Source organism: Aquarana catesbeiana, linkage group LG03, assembly GCF_042186555.1.
Source record: "Aquarana catesbeiana isolate 2022-GZ linkage group LG03, ASM4218655v1, whole genome shotgun sequence".
NCBI lineage: Eukaryota > Metazoa > Chordata > Amphibia > Anura > Ranidae > Aquarana > Aquarana catesbeiana.
Genome location: NC_133326.1, coordinates 648,654,526 through 648,680,090, shown reverse-complemented (window position 1 = coordinate 648,680,090; position 25,565 = coordinate 648,654,526). Strand labels below are relative to the sequence as shown.

Here is a 25,565-nt window from a genome sequence, read left to right as displayed (position 1 = left end):
TGTTTTTTTTTTTTTATTTTGAAGCAAACAGCAAATAGGACAAAACAACAGAAAAAGTCAATGTGCTTAACTATTCACCCCCCTAAAGTCAATACTTTGCAGAGCCACCTTTTGCGGCTATCACAGCTCCAAGTCACTTTGGGTAAGTCTCTATGAGATTGCCACATCTTACCACTGGGATTTTTGCCCATCCTTCAAGTTGGATGGTTTGCGCAATCTTTAAGTATGACCACAGATTTTCTATTGGATTGAGGTCTGGGCTTTGACTAGGCCATTCCAACACATTTACATGTTTCCCCTTAAACCACTCAAGCGTTGCTTTAGCAGTGTGTTTGGGGTTATTGTCCTGCTGGAAGGTGAACCTCCGTCCTAGCCTCAAATCACACACAGAGTGGTACAGGTTTTGCTCACGAATATCCCTGTATTTAGCACCATCCATCTTTCCCTCAACTCTGACCAGTTTCCCAGTCCCGACTGCTGAAAAACATCCCCACAGCATGATGCTGCCACCACCATGTTTCACTGTGGGGATGGTGTTCTTTGGGTGATGTGATGTGTTGGATTAGCGCCAGACATATCGTTTTCTTTGATGGCCAAAAAGTTACATTTTAGTCTCATCAGACCAGAACACCTTCCTCCATACATTTTGGGAGTCTCCCACATGCTTTTTCGCAAACTCAAAATGTGCCGTTTTGTTTTTTGCTGAAAGTAATGGCTTTCTTCTGGCCACTCTGCCATAAAGCCCAACTCTATGGAGTGTACAGCTTATTGTCGTCCTATGTACAGATACTCCAGTCTCTGCTGTGGAACTCTGCAGCTCCTCCAGGGTTACCTTAGCTCTCTGTGCTGCCTCTCTGATTAATGCCCTCCTTGCCTGATCCGTGAGTTTTGGTGTGCGGCTGTCTCTTGGCAGGTTTGCTGTTGTGCCATGTTCTTTCCATTTGGTTATGATAGATTTGATTGTGCTCCTAGGGAACATCAAAGATTTGGATATTTTTTTATAACCTAACCCTGACTTGTACTTCTCAACAACATTGTCCCTTACTTGTTTGGAGTGTTCCTTGGTCTTCATGGCAGTGTTTGGTTAGTGGTGCCTCTTGCTTAGGTGTTGCAGCCTCTGGGGCCTTTCAAAAAGGTGTGTATATGTAATGACAGATCATGTGACACTTAGATTGCACACAGGTGGGCATCATTTCACTAATTACTTGACTTCTGAAGGTAATTGGTTGCACCAGAGCTTTTTATGGGCTTCATAACAAAGGGGGTGAATACATACGCACATTCCAATTATCATTTTTTTATTTCTAAATTTTTTTTTTATATATATATTTCTAATTTTACTTCACCAACTTAGACTATTGTGTTCTGATCCATCACATATAATTCAGATTAAAAAAACATTAAACTAAAGGTTGTAATGTAACAAAATAGGTAAAAAGCCAAGGGGGGTGAATACTTTTGCAAGGCACTGTATATGAGTTTCACTTTTTGAATCGAATTACTGAAATAAATTACCTTGATGATATTCAATTTTTTTGAAATGCACCTGTAAATACAGAAATAGAGTATATAAAATTTAGGACATGAAAGAAATTAAAAAAAAAAAATCACGTTGTTCTGTTTTAGATGTCTATGAACCAAAAGAATTCACGTACTGTAGCAACAATATTTTTCTCGGCATAAAGTCAATACTACCACAAAATACATTCTTAAAACCATAAAGTTTACACACATTAATATTATAAATAGCACTATATCCAATATTTTGCAAAGTAGAGTTCACAGATCTTATTTCAATTCAACATCCACATGTAATTTAAACATGTTTCGAATGCTTCAAACATCTTCATCAGGAGCACGTGAACCGTTTCTGTGTGGGGACCAGGCAAATACTGATTCCCAACAGATCAAAGAGTCCCAGACATCATCCCCCGAGTGTATGGGATGGGATACACTCAGTAGATGATATCTGGAGTACTTTGATCTGTTGAGAAATAGCATTTGCTTTGATTACCACCTTTTTTCCCTTTTGGAATTGAGAATTTCCACTCCAGCAAACTGTATGGAGACTTATTATTTTATACTACTAGGTGTCCCCACACGGATACTGTTCACATGTGCTCTTGTTGAAGATGTTTGAAGCATTTGAAACGTGTTGAGCTAACACTTGCATGTTGAACTGAAATAAGATCTGTGAACTCTACTTTTCAATATATTGGATATGATGCTATACATAATTTTAATGTTTATACAATAAACTTTATGGTTTTAAGAATTTATTTTGTTGTACTATTGACTATATGCCCAAAAAATTCCATTGCTACACAAATTATTTGTTTCATATGTATTCTAGGAAGTGGGCATATAGGACAGAGAACCTTTATCCTTTTTGGATGTACTGTTTCAAATGTCGCTTTATGCATTGACATACCTCCTTAGACCCAGTCTGTCAGGACAATATGGTCACCTGCTGCCTTGGCACCATCCATAGGCAGCTTAACCACTTCAGCCCCAGGAGATTTGGCTGCTCAATGACCAGGCCATTTTTTGCGATTCGGCACTGCATCGCTTTAACTGACAATTGCGTGGTCGTGCAACACTGTACCCAAACAAAATTTATGTCCTTTTTTTCCCACAAATAGAGCTTTCTTTTGGTGGTATTTAATCATCTCTGCAGTTTTTATTTTTTGAGCTATAAACAAAAAAAGAGCGACAATTTAAAAAAAACACAATATTTTGTACTTTTTGCTACAATAAATATCCCCAATTTTTTTTTTAAAAAAGCAAATTTTTCCCTCAGTTTAGGCCAATATGTATTCTTCTACATATTTTTGGTAATAAAAATCGCAATAAGCGTATATCGATTGGTTTGTGCAACAGTTATAGCATCTACAAAATAGGGGATAGATTTAGGGCATTTTTATTATTATTTTTTTACTAGTAATGGTGGCGATCTGCAATTTTTATTGGGACTGCAACATTATGGCGGACACATCGGACACTTTTTTGAAACCATTGACAATTATACAGCGATCAGTGCTATAAAAATGCACTGATTACTGTGTAAATGTCACTGGCAGGGAAGGGGTTAACACTAGGGGGCGATCAAGGGGTTAACTGTGCTCCCTGACTGTGTGTTCTAACTGTGGGGGGAGGGAACTGACTATAGGAGATGACAGATCGTGGTTTCTAGCTATTAACTCATGATCTGCCTCTCCTCTCCTCACAGAACAGGGATTTGTGTGTGTTTACACACACACGTCACTGTTCTGCCTCTCGTGCCCGCGATTGCGCGTGGCCGGCAGTCATCGCGACCGTCGGCTACGAGCATTGGCACCCCCGCAATGCAGCTGGTGCGCGCGCCTTTGGCGGCGTGTGTGCGCCTGCGGCGCCGTGCACCTGCTATCCCGCTTAAAGGAGCCAACTTACAGCTATGTCAGTTCGCGAGATCGCGCCGACCTGCCGCAGTATAATGACGGCGGCTGGTCGGCAAGTGGTTAAAGTGGTTGTAAAAGCTGATGGCTTTTTTATCTTAATGCATTCTATTCATTAGGATAAAAAACCTTTTGTGTGCAGCAGCCCCCCCAGCCCCTAATACTTACCTGAGCCCCATCTCTATCCAGCGATGTACATGAGTGCCTCGGCAGTCTGGGACTATCCCTCCTGATTGGCTGAGACACAGCAGCAGTTCCATTGGCTCCCGCTGCTGTCAATCAAAGTCAGTTAGACAATCAGGAGAAAGAGAGCGGGTGGGGCTGAACGGCAGCTCCGTGTCTGAATGGACACATGGAGCTGCAGCTTGGCTTGGGTGCCCCCATAGCAAGCTGCTTGCTATGGGGGCAGTCGACAGGAGGGAGGGGCCAGGAGCATCAAAGATTGACCCGAGGATCTGGGCTGCTCTGTGCAAAACCATTTAACAGAGCAGGTAAATATAATATGTTTGTTATTTTTAAAGAAAAAAAAAACAAAACTTTAGTATCACTTCAACTCTTCAATAAGACAGAGAAGTTGAATCCAGCATAACTTTACTACAGCTAATTACAATACAGAGGATGTCTCCAGTCTTTTAAAGCGTAAGAAGACAATGACTTTCCTACGCCCTTTCTCTTTGAACAACTAACGCTGACTGAGGGAACATGGAAGAAATGGGGAGGATCTAACTAGGAATAAACTAACTAGCACTAAACAGGAAGGGAGGACAGGGTAAGGTATTCAAATCACATTGTAAACAAGATGTTGTGACCAGAAACTGCCACTAGATGTCAGCATATTAATGAATAATAATAATCTAATGCATTTGAATACCAGCAAAAATGACATGAAAGTGGGGCAGAACACATGTACCGATTACTATTATTGTATTACATGTATTAACATATTCAGTGATCAAAACACAATATTTTTTGTGATACTAGTCTTTTAAGCCCAGCTTCAAGTTGGCCGCAAAATTCAGAACCGTTCCTCCACCCTTTATATTTAAAAAAATATAAAATAAATCTTTGTTATACATACCTTATTCTAGCTGTTTTCTATTCCTGGCCTGGCAGACCAATGGCATATTGTGGAAAGCATAGTCAAATATTAATTACCAGGCCAGAGGTGTCTCCATTGCTCCTCCAGTGAAGTGGAGACACCCTAAGACAGAAGTGTACTACTGACTGGATCAGCAGGTTAAAAATAAGGAAAAAAAGCCTAAAAAAGGAAACGAATGCAGCCACCACATTGAGACCCCTTTCACACTGGGCGGTTTGCAGGCGCTATTGTGTTACAAATAGCGCCTGCAAACTGACCTGAAACAGCCTCTGCTGTGTCTCCAGTGTGAAAGCCCTAGTGGGGGTATAACCGCACCGCTAGTGGCCAAATACCGCCGCTAAAACCACGGTAAAGCACCACTAATAATAGCGCCGCTTTACTGCTGACGCCCCTCCTGCCCCAATGTGAAAGGGGCCTTAAAGTGTTACTAAACCCACAACAGTAAAATCAGTCTGTATATACAGTAAAGCATGCTTGGTATACTCATTGTGGAACCTAAAGGATTAATTCTCTATATTGTGTAAAAAGGCTGCTTGATCCTGTATGCACAGATCCTCCTTTTCTTCCACTGACTCTAGAACACATCCTGGATAAGACAGAGTTACTGGAGTCAGGCTGCACATGCTCAGTTTGGTGTGTATTGCTAGAGAGTTATTTTTTTTCTTGGGAGAGTGCATGTGATCAGCACAGGGCCAATCAGCACTGTCCAGACAAAGGGTCAGGGGTACTGCATCCTGATAGGTCAGCTCAGTGCAGTATGAAAACTCCTCCTACAAGCTTTAGCAGGAACTGATAGAAGTCACAAGACTGCTATATACTGCTGATGAGAAAAGGTATTTAGCAGTTTATATTTACTAAAATAATTGCATTTCCATGTTCTGTGTACTGTGGGAGACCAGATATAGTGAATGCGGTGTCCTAGGTTATTAACACTTTAAGGGTTGTTATGAATAAACACGCATTAACTTTAATGTAGAGAATTTGCTGACTGAATCCATTGTAAACCACAGATAACTAGGTTACTTGGTTCATGTGGAGCTGTTTTTTTAGTATGTCGCTTACAATCCATAAATCACATTCCTTATTTTTTTTCTCTTTTGCGTTTCAGGGAAACATTTGGGAGCAGATCTTGAGATTCCCTTTCATTCTGGAAATGTTCAACACACTACCATTCTTTGTTACTGTAAGTACAACTCCCCATCCCCCCCCCCCAACCTTTTGTTCATTACCCTTTTCATTCTTCTCTTTCTGATCTATTTTCCTCCAATCCTGCAGTTGCGGCCCATATACAGAGCAGCTGACCCATGACCACTCATGGCAAACACTCCACGACTTAGTCCCATTAATCTGCAGTCAGGATCTGTGCGTACCTTGCCTGGAAAGCTTTCATGCACAACAGGAGGTCCGTCTGTAGGATTGTGGGTGCAGGAGCGAATGAACGCTTATTATTTTTAGTACTTTTAATCCTCAGTTCAATTCCACGAGTGGCACACGGGTCATACAAACCTCCATAGCTGCACCGACAAATTATTATGGCCAGTACGGCTCTTTATAAATAGATTTGGTGGTGGTTTAGTTGGTATTTTTGTATTCTTTTCACCTTGCATCTCATTTAAAATGAAATTCTACTTTCGTTCTTAAAAAAAAAAAATAATAATAACAATCCAGAGCTTAATTATATATGTAGCACCAAGAGAGGCATGGTGGCACCTCCAGAGGCATTTCACTCCAGCTTCCCAGTGTCAGAACCTTTAGGCCTCATGCACACTGGGCGTTTGCCCAGCTCTCCTGAACACCTTTCTCCTGGCAGGAGAAGAGCAGCATCAAAAATCCACCCAAAGCCATTTTTTTAAAAAATGTTTTCAAGTGTTGGGGCGTTAATCCATTTCATTGGCCAGAATAATATTTTATTCTGGCCATAGAAATGAATTAACGTTCAAGCACTAAACACGCCTAGCGTTAAAGCGTGTTTAGATACGTTTACACTCTTGTAAACACCTATGTGCGCATGGACACTTAGGCTAACATTGACGGGCATTTAAGGGCAGAAAAAAAATGTAAACGCTCCTGATGCCGGGTACACCCGACCGGACTTTTCGGCATCAAAGGTCCGACGGAACGAATCCGTCAGACAATTCGATCGCGTGTGGGCTTCATTGGACCTTTTCTGTCTAAAAATCTGACGGACCTTAGGCCCCTTTCACACTGGGGCGGTTTGCAGGCGTTATTGCGCTAAAAATAGCGCCTGCAAACCGCCCCTAAACAGCCTCCGCTGTTTGTTCAGTGTGAAAGCCCGAGGCAGGAGAAGAAAAAATCTCCTGTCAGCCGCATCTTTGGAGCGGTGAAGGAGCGGTGTATTCACCGCTCCTAAACTGCTCCTGCCCATTGAAATCAATGGGACAGTGCGGCTATACCGTATAGCCGCGCTATACGAGGGGTTTTAACCCTTTTTCGGCCGCCAGCGGGGGGTTAAAACCGCACCGCTAGCGGCCGAATACCGCGGTAAAACAGCGCTAAAAATAGCGCTGTTTTACCGCCGACGCCCCCTACCGCCCCAGTGTGAAAGGGGCCTAAGAAATAGAACAATTTTCAAATCTTCTCGACGGACTTGATTTCTATCAAAAAATCCATTCATTTATATGCTAGTCCGACGGACCAAAAACGACGCAAGGGCAGCTATTGGCTGCTGGCTATGAACTTCCTTATTCTAGTCTGGTCGTACGTCATCACGTTCGAAACGATTGGACTTTGGTGTGATCAAGGTGTAGGCAAGTCCGTTTCGTTGGAACTCCGTCGAAAAGTCCTTCGGAGTTCAGCCCAACGAGAAGTCCGCTCGTGTGTACGCGGCATCAAACTGGTGTTTTTAATGCCCAGTGTACATAAGGGCTTAGGCCTCATGCACACAAGGTGTTTGCCCAGCTCTCCTAGACACCTTTCCTCCTGGCAGTGGCATTTTGACAGAAAAAAACGCTTGACACTTGTAAACGCGTGCAGCGCAGTAGGGCTTGTCAAGCGCTTGGGCGTTAATTCATTTCATTGGCCTGAATAATATTTTATTCTGGCTATTGAAATGAATTAAAACTCAAGGCGGTCATTTATGGAAGGATTTATGGCCACCATTGAGAAATGGCCTTTCTGACCATGCACCAAGTTTAACCACTTCAGCCCTGGAAGGTTTTACCCCCTTCCTGACCAGAGCACTTTTTACATTTTGGCACTGAGTCGCTTTAACTGGTAATTGCGCGGTCATGCAATGCTGTACCCAAACTAAAATTGAGTCCTTTTTTTTCCCACAAATAGAGCTTTCTTTTAGTGCTATTTGATCACCTTTGCAGTTTTTATTTTTTGCGCAATACACAAAAAAAAGAGTGACAATTTTGAAAAAAAAAACAATATTTTTTACTTTTTTGCCATAATAAATATCCCCAAAAATGTTTTTAGAAAACAAATTTCTTCCTCAGTTTAGGCCAATATATATTCTTGTACATATTTTTGGTAAAAAAAAATCGCAATAAGCGTATATTGATCGATTGATCTTTTAGTGCTATTTGATCACCTTTGCGGTTTTTATTTTTTGCGCTATACACAAAAAAAGTATCAATTTTGAAAAAAAAAACAATATTTTTTACGTTTTGCTATAATAAATACCCCCAAAAATTTTTTTAGAAAACAAATTTCTTCCTCAGTTTAGGCCAATATATAATCTTCTACATATTTTTGGTAAAAAAAAAAAAAAAATCGCAATAAGCGTATATTGATCGATTGATCTTTTAGTGCTATTTGATCACCTTTGCGGTTTTTATTTTTTGCGCTATACACAAGAAAAGCATCAATTTTGAAAAAAAAAAAAATATTTTTTTACGTTTTGCTATAATAAATACCCCCAGAAATGTTTTTAAAAAGCACATTTCTTCATCAGTTTAGGCCAATATATATTCTTCTACATATTTTTGGTAAAAAAACCCGCAATAAGCGTATATTGATTGGTTTGCGTGAAAGTTATAGTGTCTACAAACTATGGGAAAAATTTATGGCATTTTTATGGCATTTTTATTTTTTATTTTTTTTTTTACTAGTAATGGCGGTTATCTGCGATTTTTTTAGTATATGCATGTTTATTTCTTATCTGCGATTTTTAGCGGTATTGCGACATTGCAAAGGACAGATCGGACACTTTTGACACATTTTTGGGACCATTGTTATCTATACAGTGATCAGTGCTATAAAAATGCACTGATTACTGTGTAAATGACACTGGTAGGGAAGGAGTTAACACTAAGGGGTGATCAAGGGGTTAAATGTGTGTTCCCTCAGTGTGTTCTAACTGTATGGGGATAGGGCTGCATAGGAGAGGGGACATATCGCTGTTCCTACATAGTAGGAACAAACAACATGTCTCCTCTCCTCTGACAGCACAGGGATTTGTGTGTTTACACACACAAATCCCTGTCCTGGCGCTCCTGCACGTGATGGCGCGTGGCCAGCGGCTATCGCTACCACCAGCCACGCGCATCGGGTCCCCTGCCATGCAGCGGGCACACGCGCCCTCTGGCAGCTCTTGAAGGTACCCCGTACTTGTACGGAGTTTCCCACAGGGGAGACATTCTGCCCCACTATATAGGTGTGAGCCGGTCGAGAACCGGTTAAGACATACACTATATTACCAAAAGTATTGGGACGCCTGCCTTTACTTGCACGTGAACTTTAATGGCATCCCAGTCTTAGTCCATAGGGTTCATTTTTGAGTTGGCCCACCCTTTGCAGGTATAACAGCTTCAACTCTTCTGGGAAGACTGTTCACAAGGTTTAGGAGTGTGTCCATGGGAATTTTTGACCATTCTTCCAGAAGCACATTTGTGAGGTCAGGCACTGATGTTGGAGGAGAAGGCCTGGCTCGCAGTCTCTGCACTAATTCATCCCAAAGGTGTTGTATTGGGTTGAGGTCAGGACTCTGTGCAGGTCAGTCAAGTTCCTCCACCCCAAACTCGCTCATCCATGTCTTTATGGACCTTGCTTTTGTGCACCAGTCCAAATAATTTGGTGGGGGTGGGGTGGAGATTATGGTGTGGAGGGGTTTTTTCGGGGGTTGGGCTTGGACCCTTAGCTTCAGTGACGGGAATTCTTAAGGCGTCAGCATACAAAGACATTTTGGACAATTTTATGCTCCCAACGTTGTAGGAACAGTTTGGGGATGGTCCCTTCACGTTCCAACATGACACCAGTGCACAAAGCAAGGTCCATAAAGGCATAGATGGGTAAAGAAGGGCTAACATCAGGGTATTCTGACATCTGGAATCTGACATCTGTGGACAATCAAGATCCATCACCATTAAAGTGTATCTAAATCCAAAAACAAAAATGTTTTTGCTATTAAGCACTGTGCTACTTTAACTGGCAATAGTGTGGTCATGCAACACTGTACCCAAATGAAATTTTTATAATTTTTTTTCACACAAATGTAGCTCTTTTGGTGGTATTTGATCACCAAAGAACGGTGCTCGAAGGTGGTTAGGGGGCAGAGACAAGGGGTGACTCGGAAGGGGAGAGTTCCTGCACCTATTCTCTTAGAAAAAAGCCCTGCTGTACACCATACTAATGACCCTGGCTGGGAAGGGGTTAACATCAAGGGGTTAACTGTGTACCTAACAAGTGTAATGTGTGCTGTTTTTACTAACAGAGCTGGTTGTGTTTTCTCCCTGAACTCAGAGTTGATTTCAGGGAGAAAAAACAGCCAGATCAATCTTTGTGTACAGAGTTTTGTGTGTTTGTCAACACAGAACTCTGTGCTGTGATTGGCTACAGCCGATCAGCAGGTGTACATCATTGGCTGTACACTGCTGACAAACTCATCCTGTGTCCAGTCACAGCACAGGTCAGCAGGGGGCGAGCGCAATGCGCGCCACCAAGCCAGGAAGTATGTCGCAATGTACAGGTACGACGCAGTGCTTGGCTTTGCCACCTGCTCGCAGCATATCTACTGTAAGCGGGTGCCAAGTGGTAAGAATACACATGACAAATGTATTTAATTTGAATCTTGTTGTGCTTTGTCTATTTATTAAAGATCTGTGCAGTAATCTACCGGTCACTGCTGCTCTCTCTCCCTGTACAGGGTGACTGGTCTTGTCTCCACCTCCTCCTGTAGTTTCCTGCAGGCAGCCTATAGTGGGTGGGGCCTGTTGGCCCATCCCACAGCTCTGCTTTCTGCACAGGCTATGTACAGTACAGTGATGATGTCACGACCATACCTCCCAACTTTTTGAGGTGGGAATGAGGGACACCTATCAGTAAAAGTATGCAGGCATAGGACACACCCATTGCCACGCCCCCTTAAAGGAGAATTGTACAAAAAAACAAGATTGGTTAAACCCACTAAAAGTACTTTTTTACCACTATTATTCCTTTATATTGGCTTTTGGAATTTGTAAATGCAGCAATTTAGAAATCAGATGAAAGGTTTAGCGCTGGAAAACACTTTTTGATAGATAAAAAGTGCATTTTATATACATCTATATAGATCAGACCAAAATGAGGGACAGAGGGACATTGCTCCAAATCAGGGACAGTCCCTCGAAATCAGGGACGGTTGGGAGCTATGGTCACGACTACTTTTTTTAGGGTAATATCTGGGTTTGCAAAGATGTTTGATACACACTAATTAGATGAATATCCTCTGTGGCTATTGAGAACGTTTTTGTGCCTGGAGTTCAGCTTTAATGCTTTTTACACAGGCCATTGTTGGTGTGAATGCATTGTTAGTCTAAATCCATCTCCTATTGTTGTATTTCTCATTCTTCAGTGCCTGGCCTGAGTGTCCTTATCCCCAATTCCCTTTAACTCTGTGCTTTAGATCTTAGCTTCATCTCTCCCTTTTTTGTTTTAACTAGTACCTGTCGGATAATATCATTTCTCCCACACTCTTTCTGCCCACGGTGGGTGTCGAGAAAGCAGGAAGATCGCGCGCAGCTGCCAATCACTGCTTACAGACATCACTTTTCAGGCAGCTTGATGAGTACATGACCTTGCCCCTCTTGGAGTGCTGTTCGGCGGCTCCAATTCTCCTCTTCTCCAATCACTCCAACCTCTGGCTACCGTGTAATAATACGAGAGCTGTTATTAAGGCTTAGGGGAGAGATTGGAACTCGATGCCGGCTTATTAGGATCCGGCCCATTCTGTTACAATTACTATTGCACAGACACGTCTGTCCCTTGTCATCCTCTTCTGCCTCTTAGGCTCTAATTCTAATCAGCGGCAATACCTTGCGCCCTCGTGCAACCAAAGCAAAAGGCTGTGTAGATGTTTGTATCTGTGTGTGGGAGGAAGGATTCCTTATCAGTTCTTTAAAAAAAAAAAACTCTATTAAAGCATTCACTTAATCCGAGTATTCATTAAATATGTGTGAAAACAGATCAAATGTAAGGCCGGTCATAGACGCGTCGAAAGCCGAACATTCTGTCGATTGAAAAACAAAAATGCCACATACGATTCTGCCATCATTCTTTTCGTTCTTCTAAACAAAATCCAGCATGCTGGATCTGGCATTTTCGATTGCGGCATGAAAATTGCGTATCGCAGCTGGCACACTAATGATGCAAAAAACGAATGACCAAGAATTTTCGTTCGGTTTTCAACTCATCTATGGCCTGCTTAATCATCTCCATAGTTATCTATTCTTTAAAAGATAATGATGGTATTTAAATACAGCAATTATAAGTACTTGAATATGGCTTTATACTAGCTTCTTGTTGTAATCCCCCTGCACAGCAGACTGAGAGCCACACTGGCTTTTTTAATTAATTTTTTATTTTTACTTTTTCTTTTAGATTTCTTGGACTCCCACAGGGCAAAAAAAATAATAAAAAATATGTCCTTATTTCTTTTTTTTTAAATTTGCTTTCCCCTATGTGGTTCATAATAAGCATTTATTTTAGGTCTCTTTCAGCCAAGCTGTCGAGGTGGGATGGGGGTTGCCCAATAAAAGTTGGCAGCTGAGCCGTAGATTAACTGTCACCCGGCCACCCACCTGAACTGTAAAATAACAGCCAGATGGGTCTGTTCATATGCCACAGCTGCGATGCCTAGCTTTGCGGCCACACCATTTTTAACTCGGGGTACAGAGTACAAGCAGCACCGCTTTCAAACTTGCCCATTGAGTTCAATGGGGCTGCACTGCAACCGCATGTAGTGCACGCAATTGTGGCATGGTAATTTGGCATTATAGGGTTCAATCAGGCTATCGATATATATTGCCTCTTCATCGCCTGTCAACACCTGCCAAATGCCCTCTGAAAAGGGACATGAATGCAGATTGCTCTGAATGCAGCACTTTGCTTGCCTTTGTCTGGCCCTTGGGGCACCATTGTTCCCACTGATACCAACAGTGAAGCAAAATTCTTGCCATTGACACCAAAAGAGGGGCATAAATAATTCCTTGCACTGACACCAATGAGGCACTATTCCTCCCATTGACACTAAAGATGGGGCATGATTCTTCCCACTGATACCAATGATGGGGCGATATTTCTTCCTCCAATACCAACGATGGGACACTATTTCTCCTACTGATACCAATGACACAGCACTATTCCTTCCAGTGATACCAATGATGGAGTTCTGTTCCTTCCACTAATACCAACAATGAGACACTATTCCTCTAACTAATACCAATGATGATTAATCTAAAAGCTGCAGAAAACCATTATCTCTGTAGTGATCAATACAAAAAAAGTGTGTGAAAAAATAAAGTTATTTCTTATTAAACCATAATGAACAACCACCCCCCACCCCCACCCCCTGGTCGGCCGGAGGAACGGCACCCCCTCCCCCGCTGTCGGTCAGGTCACCCCTCCACTGTCGCGATTGGTCATCCAGCCCCGCAATTACCCCATCTAGGTTGCAGGCGGGCAGCGCTCCTATGGGTGATGGGATGTAGGAGCGAATGTTCATTGCCCATAGGAGCGAATGTTCATTCACTATTGTCACACAACTGGGTGGGCTCAGAGCGCAGTGCTCTGCGCCCTGAGCCCACCCTTTTTTGAAGCCTATTAGAGCCACCTCCCCATTGGAATCCTTGCATCCAGCACCCTGCATGTAGATTAGGGGGTCGGACGCATGGATGGGGGGCAGCGCCCCTGTGCCCCTAATGGACAGGCCGCCACTTCTCAGGATACTACTGATTCCACCGCCTCTACGGTCCTTCACTGGTTATCCAAAACCAGCACCTCAAAGTAATAACAGGCAGGAGAAAGAACAAAGAACCATAGAGCAGTATGCTAAAACTGCACAATCTATTAGTAGATATACTCTCAAAAGTTAGAGCAACACAGGCAAAACATGCCACGCCAGGAATCAACACTGAGTTTACAACATCATATGCCACTGGCCTCAACCTACGGGCATTTTGTCTGGTGCAACGCATATAGGAGGCCTACTCCCACTGACCATCAAGTCTGAGGCATTGTTTACTCCCAATGCTTGGACATTTTCTACTCCCACTGGCCACAGTCTGCCCCCCCTAAAGTCTGAAAGACAGTATACTGACCCTTTGTTTAGAAAGTTTAAAGATCCCTGGTCTAGAGCAATATGAAGTGTCCCTTATGCCGCTGGCTGCTGTTTTTGGTTGAAATCCAAAATCCTCTGCCCCCCTTATTCCCCCACAGCAGTAATCTTCCAGTGCAGCAGTTAGTGGATCTGTCATGGGCAATTACAAAGAGTGGTGACTATGACCATCCTTTCTGCCCCCTCATCCATTCATAGAAGCTGTACTAATGAATCCATCAATGAAAAGCACTATATGAATCGAAGAGAGGTGGACCTTTTATCTATCTGCCTGTTCTCCATTCATATATCCGTTTTCATTACTTGAAAAGTGAAAGAAATCCCTAATTTAAATTGTCACCCGAACAGGATTAGAAGGCAAATCTTTCAACAGAGAGGTTAGCTCTGGTGACCCTGGTGACAACCAAAGATTCCTTCACTTTTGAGGGACTTCATTTTACTACCAGTATTTGCTGTGAGGAAGTCAGGAAGTGAAGGGAAAGCAGCACTTTTGTCTCACCCAAAACCAATGCTGGTTAGACCAACATGGCATGATAGCAATGTTAATTAACATATTACAATGGTGCCTTTATTTACTGTTATCTGTGCTCTGTTTTAGGTATTTTGGCCTCCACTGAGAAGTCTTTATATTCCAGTCTTCCTCAACTGCTGGCTGGCAAAACATGCATTGGAGAACATGATCGTAAGTTACACTATCTGCTTCATCAAACGTGTCTTAGAATTAAAGCGGGGGTCCACCTATCTATCGTTTTTTTTTTTTTGAGTTCATTCACAAACTTTTCTTCTCAGCATTACATACTCACATATTGTGTGTAATATGTCCGCCTGTGTCAGATTTCGTCGGAAAGAATAACTTATATTATTCACTGCAGGCGGTTTCCATCTTCATTGTGGGCATTTGAAGCCCACAAGCATTTATTTCCTGGATGTGGTGAATGCTGTGCTCCCAGCATTCACTGCTCGTTCCCGCACATGCTCAGTGGCATCCTGGGAAGCCTGAGACTAGCTCTCAGGAGTCTGGGAGAGGCTAGAAACACGCCTACTCCCATGGGAGGAGAACCAGGAAGTGCAAAGAAGAATAGAAAAATAAAAGGTAATTACGGCGATTTAAATTTTTTTAAACGGCATGTCAGCATCTAGGCAAGGAAGAGAATACATACAGATATTGTTCAAAATTTGGGTGGAACCCCGCTTTAAGATGGGAATACTACTTTGCTCCTAGTTTTAAAGTGTAGCAGGATATTCGTTATCCCACCTTCCACTGTCTGTTTCCCTGAAGAGTTGGTGCACACTTTGTTTTGCTAATAGTAAAAACCCTCTTGGTCTAGCTTCTTGCCCTTCTCCACTCTGCATCTTTAAACTTGTCTCTCCTGTGCTCCTCAATGCTTCCTTTTTGATCTTCCCTCCCTGTTCTCCTCCATATTCTGGTCCTGTCTCCTTTGTTCTCCTCCATGTTGTCATTCTGCCCTGTTTCGCCTACTCTACTGTTCTCTTACATGCTACATCTCTGAATTTGGCTCTCCTGCTTTCCTGCGCCCTCTATGTTTTTGGTTTTCCTGTGCTCCTCCATGCTACTTCTGTGATTCTGGCTCACCTGTGCTCCTCCTCTCAGAAACTCTCTCTCCTGTTCTTTTGCGCATTGTCATTCTAATCCTGGTTCTACTTTTCTTTTATATCCTGCCTGTCCGACCTTGGCTTTCCTGTGCTTCTCCATGCTACGTCTATGATTCTGGCTTTTCTGTATGCCTCCTCTCAGAAACTCTCTCTCCTGTTCTTTTTCACATTGTCATTCCAATCCTGGCTCTACTTTTCTTTTATATCCTCTTGTCTGATCGTAGCTCTCCTGTGCTTCTCCATACTACCTCTCTGATCCTCCCTTACATGTTCTCCTCCATATTCTGGTCCTCCCTCTCTTTCTCCTCCATGATGGCAATCTGTACTTTTTCTACTGCTCACCTCCATGCTGCTTCTCTGATCCTTTCTCTCCTGTTCTGATCAATGCTGCATTTCCAAACCTGCCTCACCTTTCCTCCTCCATGCTGCCTGTGATCCTCCCTCCCCTGTTTTCCTCCATATTCTGGTCCTGCCTCTCATGTTCTCCTCTAGGTTATCAGTCTGTCCTGTTCTCCTCCATGCTGCCTCTCTGAGCTTGTTTCTCCTGTTCTCAATGCTGCATTTCTGAACCTGTTTCTCCTTCATGCTGCTTCTCTGATGCTTCCTTCCCTGTTCTCCATATTTGTGTCCTGTTTCTCCTGTTTTCCTTGATGTCAATCTGTACTTTTTCTGCTGCTCTCCTCCATGCTGCCTCTCTGATCCTGTCTCTCCTGTGCTCCTCCATACTGCCTCTCTGATCCTGTCTCTCCTGTTCTCCTCCATGCTGCATCCCTGATCCTATCTCTCCTGTTCTCCTCCATGCTGCATCTCTGATCCTGTCCCTCCTGTTCTCCTCCGTACTGCATCTCTGACCCTATCTCTCCTGTTCTCCTCCATGCTACATCTCCGATCCTGTCTCTCCTGTTCTCCTCCATGCTGCATCTCTGATCCTGTCTCTCCTGTTCTCATCAATGCTGCATTTCCAAACCTGTCCCACCTTTCCTCCTCCATGCAGCCTCTCTGGCAATCTGTACTTTTTCTACTGCTCCCCTCCATGCTGCCTCTCTGATCCTTTCTCTCCTGTTCTCATCAATGCTGCATTTCCAAACCTGCCTCACCTTTCCTCTTCCATGCTGTCTCTGTGATCCTCCTTCCCCTGTTTTCCTCCATATTCTGGTCCTGCCTCTCACATTCTCCTCCATGTTTTTAATCTGTCCTGTCTTTTGTTTTCCTCCATGCTGCCTCTCTGATCCTTTTTCTCTTGTTGTACACAATGCTCTCTGATCCTCTCTCCTTTTCTCCTTCACGCTGCTTCTCTGATCCTCCCTTCCCTGTTCTCCATATTCTGGCCCTGTCTCTCTTGTTCTCCTCCTTAATGTCAATCTTTCCTGCTTCTCCTGCTCTCCTCCCTGCTTCCTCTCTGATCCTCCATCTCCTGTTCTTCTCCACATTCTGGTCCTGTTTCTCTTATTCTCCTCCTTGATGTCAGCCTGTCATGTCTCTCCTGCTTTCCTCCATGTAGCCTCCCTGATCCTGTGTCTCCTGTTCTGCTCCATGTTGTTTTTCTAAATCTGATCCTGACTCCTCCTTGCTCCATCATGCTTGCTCTCCGAACCTTGCTCTCCTGTTATTTTCCATGCTGCTTCTCTGACATTGGCTTCCTTGTGCACCTCAATTTTGCCTCTCCGATTGTGGATTTTTTGTGTTGGTCTACTCTTTTCCCAGATCCCCTGTTCTTGAACTTACTTTCCTATTCTGATTCCAGTTGCTCCATAATGTCCAGTTATTCTACAGCCTCTCTGCCCTCCCTGTGCTGTCATTAGTTGCTGCCTCTAAGTGACATAACACTGAAATCCAGCCCAAGAGTTAGCTTGAAAAAAGAAGTCCATCCAGACTAATATGATTGTGAGAGCAGCAGTATGGGGTCCACATAGACTTTGTTGAATAAATAAGTAGAATACTTCTTAATTTGAACATAGCGCACTGTTGCTGGTATGGCATTAACATTTAATGTTTCATTCTACTTGTTTCTGGAGTTGCTCATTATTTTATCAGATGTTTCTCAGAATGGAGAACTGTCTGTTCATGCCGGAGGACTTTCATTTGCTTGGATTAATCACTTTAATTTGTTTCATACTATCCCTGATGTTAATAGATTTGTCTGTGCTGTTATTCTTAAGAATCTTTCTCGTTTGTGGTAATGTGTCTGATACTAGGTTGGACAATCCTTCATCATCCTAATCCCGGCTTTCTGTTCTTTTTTTTAAAATTACTTTCAGCAAAAAATGTGTTCTCATTCATGTGAACGTAATGCACCCATTAACTTAATTTAAGTCTACAAATCCTAGATCCTACCAAGGTCAATTGAAGGGTAAAATTAGGGATATTTTTCAGGGAAATTAAGAAATAATAGGTAAGGTCACATTTATACACTTTAGTTGACTAAGCTAAAACACTTCATTCAGTTTTAGCGAACTACAGCATCTTAAAGTTTCTACTGTGCCAAGAGACTTTCCTGTCACATCATGGCAGCATACACATGGAGTCCTCACGGTTTCAAAAGTGGACAGGCAGCCTCCTCTCAGACCACCGCTTCTTGGTTGGTGAAGATCATCAAAAAAACCTATTCACTACAGCAGATTCAAATACCTGAGGGCCTAAAAGCTCACTCCACTAGGGCAATGGCGACTTCATGGGCAGCGTACTGCAGAGTGACCGAGGAAACAATATGCAAAGCCACAACTTGGTCTTCCAAAAACACCTCTTTGGCCCACTATAAAGTAGATTCAGCAAAGTTGTTGACTGTGGATTTCATTTCGGGAGGTCAATCATTCAAGCCAATGCATCAATTGCTTGTTAAATAAACTTAATTTCTTCTTGAGCCCACCAATTTGGCGAGTTATTTCCCAAATGTATGCTGCCATCATGCGACAGGAAAACGGAAAATTATATACTCACCTTTCCATAATTTTCCTTTCCTGTCGCATCTTCATGGCAGCATACAGATGCCCACCCTTCTACGTTCTGCGGTGATGAATAAATGAATGATTTGTATAGCGCTACAAATGCGAACTGAATCGCCTCAATAGAGAATACTGAGGTGGGTCCTGTCTTACAATTTATAGCTATTCAGTCCTATCAGGTTGTGAGGTGCCGAGTTACAACCCAAATGTATGCTGCCATGAAGATGCGACAGGAAAGGAAAATTACGGAAAGGTGAGTATACAATTTTCCGTTTTTTGCTTGCTGCCAACTGGGAACTGTAGAAGCAATGTAACCCAAAAACCAAAATTTATTTTATTATGTAGCTTACCAATTGTTAGATGCGATGGCTGTATTAAAGCAGAATTCCAGCCTGGAATCGTCCACCATCGATCGGTTCAATAGAAACTGTCCGATATTTGGCCCATGTGTACGGCAGCAGGTCTGACAGAAGCTGACCGAAGGCTCGTGACCGAAAACGTCTGCCGACCAGCTCCCGATCAGCACTTTCAGTCAATGGCGATGGGAAAAATATAGTAGTGTGTACCAGGCTTTAGACAGGAAGTATGTTACTGGCTAGAACATCAGGAAATAAGCCTAGAAAAACAAACAAATGCAGTTGCCACATTTAAGGATTGGTAACCTTCAATAAAATTAATTTTTGTTTTAAATAACGACTATACCCTGTATTCAAAAGTCTCCTATATACAGTATTGCTAAAAAACACTACACATAAATTAACAATTTGAGCTACTAAATCTTGTTTCTTCTTTTAAAACATTAAATTCAAAATTAATCACTGCGCTAACAATAATAAAGCAGGTGATATAAATTGTATGGGGACAATAAAAAGCATAAAGGTTAAACATATGCAACGCTAGAAGCATCAAATTATAAGATAAGAGTCCATAGTATTAAAACAGAGTCTTTGTTCAGGGGAAATAATGGAACCACCCACGGTGCAGACAGAGATACAATAAGGTGAACATGAGATTATCCTCCACCAAACATCAACACACCGGGCCTCTTACCAAAGAAAATGGACCACTGAATTACAGGTGTTCAAACAAGCATGATATAAAAACAGGCATATCAAAAGTTGCAATTTGTCATGGATAGCAGATGTTTCCAACCACAAAGATGGCCACAGTCAGCACGTTACAGTGCTCTGATGTCACGACACTGTAACGTGCTGACTGAAGCCATCTTTGTGATTGGAAACATCTGCTATCCATAACGAATTGCAACTTTTGATATGCCTGTTTTTATTTCTCAAAATTTGAGTACCCTGGCTTTTTATAAGAAATAAATTTACTTTGGTTTTAAATACTACACTATGAGGAGTTGCTTTCTTGTATCCTATGCATGTACCTATGAATTACCATTGAATGTGACTACAGAATCCAGCCCTCTATGATCCAATTGAAGTGGTTCCGTGGCGCTGTGGAAATATCATGCTTGTTTGACCACCTGTAATTCAGTGGTCCGTTTTCTTTGGTAAGAGGCTTGGTGTGTTGATGTTCGGTGGAGTATAATCTCATGTTCACCTTATTGTATCTCTGTCTGTACCGTGGGTGTTTCCAGTATTTCCCCTGAACAAAGACACTATGGATTCTTATTTTATAATTTGATTCTTTCAAAACATACCTACCTCTACTCCAATCCCTACACTGGCTCCCAATCACCCAGCGAATTAAATTCAAAATACTAACTACAACATACAAAGCCATTCACAACTCTACCCCGAGCTACATCACTAATCTTGTCTCCAAATATCACCCAAATCGACCTCTTCGCTCTTCTCAAGACCTCCTGCTTTCAAGCTCTCTCATCTCCTCCTCCCATGCTCATCTCCAGGATATCTCCAGAGCCTCTCCCATCCTCTGGAACTCGCTACCTCCATCTATCCGGCTATCCCCTACTCTTGCTACCTTCAGGCGATCCCTGAAAACTCATCTCTTCAGGAAAGCCTATCACGTCTCCAACTAATCTCCTACCACTTTCACCAGCTCATTCCCCACAGTTACAACCTTTTGTACCACCTGCCCCACCCTATTAGGGCCCTCTTGATCCTCTTGTATGTTATTGTATTATAACTGTATTGTCTCCCTTTTATATTGTAAAGCGCTGCGTAAACTGTTGGCGCTATATAAATCCTGTATAATAATAATAATAGTGATACTAGCCTGCTGGTCTTGTTAAGAGAGGGTGACAATCCTGTAGGAATACTATTTGGGAGAGTTGATACTGGACTTTATAGGCACTGAGATACACATTGGTAAAAGTTAAACATCTTTATTACAAAAAAGTTTTTACTGTACATTAAAAACGTACAAACATTATTAAAAGTATTGCAATGTAAATATTGCCTAGATGTTATAAGTCACACCCCCAATTACACCACAGGGTTGCGTCCTGAATGGCCGTAGAAGCGCCCTAAAGAAGACGGTTGCCAGTGGATCTGGAGTATAGTAATCCTTCACAGCTGCAATAGCAAGGTAGTTTTATACTGTAAGGTCACCATGGGTACACATCTGCTCAGGACATCCGTCGCTCCAAGAATCACTACACATGGTAAAGAGGCCCTTGCTATTGCAGCTGTGAAGGATCACTATACTTCAGATTCATTGAAGTGCTGGTCACCTTATAGGACTCTTATTGTGTAAATCTGTCCTTTTACCCCCTGCTTGTTATACTGTGATGTTCCTTAACCATTGATGTGTTGGGGCTATGTATTCACATAGTTGTATAGACCATTTAAAATGTTTGATGACATATTTCTGCAACATCCCCATGTCCTGGACATGTGCCCTGTGTGTACCTGTGATGCATTGATTAATATATGCCTAAACTCCTGAAGAAGCACTTTCGTGCGTAACATTTAGAGCTGAGTCACAGCACACCCCAACCAATCTACACCAAGCCTGATAGAATATTGGCAACTGTCTTCTTTAAGGCGCTTCTACGATCGCTCAGAACACAACCCTGTGATGTAATTGGTGGTGTGACTTATAGCATCTAGGCAATATTTACATTGCAATTCTTTTAATAATGTTTGTGTGTTTTTAATGTAAAAACTTTTTTTGTAATAAAGACGTTTAACTTTTAACAATGTGTATCTCAGTGCCTATAAAGTCCAATATCAAGTCTCCCAAAAAGTATTCCAAATTCTTAAGGACGTGGCACATCTGTATTAGTTTGGTATCCACAGTGCCACCCTGTGGTGCTACAAAAACTTGATTTTCAGACAATCCTGTAGGACCCGTGCACCTGCGACCTTCAAAGGAGGGAAGAGAAGTGTCTTTGGGAGGCTGGTCCTGCAGCCAGGAGGAAGCCTGCAAGGGTTGTTTCTATTTTTTCCTGGAGCTGAACTAGAACTAAAGGAAAAACTTTTTTTTACATTTTGGATAGAGCAAGGGAGGGTTATAACTCAAAATGTATAAGAGCACAAGCCTGGCTGGAAATATCAGCACCACATCCCTATAATAACTGCAAATCTTTCCGCCGCCTTTGTCCCATTGCAGAGGTTTTCCTCCACTTCCTGTCCCATAGCCAAACAGGAAGTGAGAGGAAATCCCTGCAAATTAAGGGAATTCCTTGGAACCCCCTAGGTCACCAGAACTAATGTCCCCATTGGAAGATTTCCCCTCTATTACTTTTCTGGGGACAACACAAAATTTGGGATTTTCTTTTACTTCCTCTTTCAATGATAATGGTGAACATAATAAATAGAGAGGGGGAATCTCCCTAACAGGGGCACAGACAGCAACAAATCCTGGTGGGTGTTCTAATCCCTCTTCACTTTATCCAAAACTAAAACAAAGTTTTGCCTTTAGTTATACTTTAAAGCGTTTGTAAAGGTTCAGTTTTTATTAAAAACATGTTATACTCATACTTACCTGCTCTGTGCAATGGTTTTGCACAGAGTGACCCTAAACCTCCTCTTCTGGGGTCCCCACCGATGCTTCAGTCTACTCCTCTTCTTAGTGCACCACCATATGAAGCCAGTTCCTATGGGGGCATACCTGCATGCTCGCTCCATCTGCACAGGATTTGAATGACAACAGCAGAGGCCAATGGCTTTCACTGCTGCCTCTCTGTCCTGTGAGGAGAGAGAGAGACCAACACCTCTGCAGATGGGCAAAGCGCTGGATCGAGAACTCAGGTAAGTATAAGGGGGGTGAGGGGGCAATACTACCACTGGGGCATTTTTACCCTAATACAGGGAATACATTAAGGAAAAGAAATGTTTTGCCTTTACTATTAGCAGGCGCCTGTTGTATGCAGAGTATACCTTTACTTTCATGGAGGATATCAAAGCATGTCTTTATATCATGGAGACAGAAACAGGAAGCAGGAATAAACAAGTACATGCACTGAGATAGACAATTCATCCTGTTATATCATAGAAAACATGAAAGAAAACATGAACTATGCACTCTATTACTACAGCGCCACCTGCAGCATAGATAGGTATAATGCATAGTTCAGAGTATATATAAGCTGATTGCTGTTGTTGTTCCAGCATTTACAATCACCTTAAGCTTTAAATGTTTAAGGGTTGTGTACACATGTTACATATCACAGTGAGCCCATTATTCATGATTAACTGCCTGTAGGGGTTAAGCGCCGCCTATAAAAAAAATGATGGTAACAGGGTTTGTCACAGTTAGATGGGTGCATGCAATTATAAGGCTTGATATACTGGGTATCTATTTACTCATCTCAACCTTATCATTTATATTCTACTAAAAAAGTGGGTAATATATTGTGTTTGTGTGACCTCAAATTAACTTTAGTGTATTTTTTACTGAAATTTGCATTTGTTGAACAATTGTGCTAATATAAAAAATTGGAACTACCACTATTCTCCAGGGTCTTTGCTTTCAAAATGTATATAATGTTTTGGGAGATTTAAGTAATCTTCAGGCCTTAAATATATATTTTTTAAACATGTGTGCAAAATACCTCTAGCAGCAAAAGGCATAACCTCATGCAGGGCTGATAAGTAAGGTGTACTAGGTGTACTTGTTTTTTTTCTGTATATTCTTGAGACAACAGTTTCATTGCCAGTCACCTTTAAACAGAACTTTCCTATTTTCTACACTGATAGAAAAACCGTGTTGGTGTTCTAGTTAGCTTCCAGGCATATTTATGGATCCATCTTGATCTCCATCTATCACTATTTCATGTCTGTTATGCTAACCATACAAACACTGATTATTTTTGCTTTCAGTTTGATCATTGTAATGGATTGGAAGCCATAGCAAAACACACATAGTGAAATCCATGTACATTAACTTTAATACATTCCATTTCAAATGTATAATAAAAGGAGTACACAAACATATAAAGGTGTCATCCAAATCAAATAATTACTCCCAACACCAAACCATCACCTTGAAAATAACGAATATATTTTCAACCAATTGAGTGCTTTCATCTTCACTTCAATGCTAGCAAAATTGGTCAAAAGTAATCAAAATGGTAGTGTAAAAACAATTAATTGCCAGATTTGATCAGAGTATTGAAATAGTTGTTTTATATAATAATTGATGTGACACATGCAGTGGCGTAGCGTGGGTTGTCAGCACCCGGGGCAAGGCAAGTAATTTGCGCCCCCCCCCCAACCTGTGGACTTTTAGCTATCCTGAGTCCCTTCAAATACAATAGTACTGACCTACCGATTCCTATACTGACCACTACACTGAGAACTACACTGTCCACTACACTACATTGTCCACTACACTGACCACTATACTATACTGACCACTATACTACACTGACCACTACACTGACCACCATACTACACTACACTGTCCACTATACTACACTACACTTGACCACTATACTACACTACACTGTCCACTATACTACATTATACTGACCACCATACTACACTGACCACCATACTACACTGACCACCATACTACACTACACTGTCCACTATACTACATTACACTGTCCATTATACTACACTACATTGACCACCATACTACACTGTCCACTATACTACACTATACTGACCACCATACTACACTGTCCACTATACTACACTGTTCACTATACTACATTATACTGACCACCACACTACACTGACCACCACACTACACTGACCACCACACTACACTGACCACCACACTACACTGACCACCACACTACACTGTCCACCACACTAACCACTACACTGACCACTATACTACACTGTCCACCATACTACACTGACCACCATACTACACTACACTGACCACTATACTACACTGACCACATACTACACTGACCACCATACTACACTACACTGACCACTATACTACACTGACCACCATACTACACTGACCACACTACACTGTCCACTATACTACACTATACTGACCACCATACTACACTGACCACTACACTGACCACCATACTACACTGACCACCATACTACGCTGACCACCATACTACACTGTCCACTACACTATACGATACTGACCACCATACTACACTGTCCACCATACTACACTGTCCACTACACTAACCACTACACTGACCACCATACTACACTGACCACCATACTACACTGACCACCATTACTATACTACACTATACTGTCCACCATACTACACTGTCCACCATACTACACTAACCACTACACTGACCACTATACTACACTGACCACCATACTACACTGTCCACTACACTAACCACTACACTGTCCACTACACTACACTATACTGACCAGCATACTACACTGTCCACTACACTATACTACACTATACTGTCCACCATACTACACTGTCCACTACACTAACCACTACACTACACTGTCCACCATACTACACTACACCATACTGACCACTATACTATACTACACTAACCACTATACTCAGGCCCAGATTAAGAGCATCATGGGCCTGGT

At 42.1% G+C, this 25,565-nt stretch overlaps 1 protein-coding gene across 3 annotated transcripts in view; it reads left to right on the top strand.

The window, feature by feature from the left end:
* Nucleotides 1–25,565, top strand: part of LOC141133307 (potassium channel subfamily T member 2-like) — a 411,333-nt gene that overhangs the window by 201,819 nt on the left and 183,949 nt on the right. For all 3 annotated transcript variants that reach the window (XM_073622598.1, XM_073622596.1, XM_073622597.1), the window contains exons 7-8: nt 5,642–5,716; nt 14,688–14,771. In XM_073622598.1, coding sequence (XP_073478699.1) covers nt 5,642–5,716; nt 14,688–14,771 — 159 coding nt within the window. The remainder of the gene's footprint in view (nt 1–5,641; nt 5,717–14,687; nt 14,772–25,565) is intronic.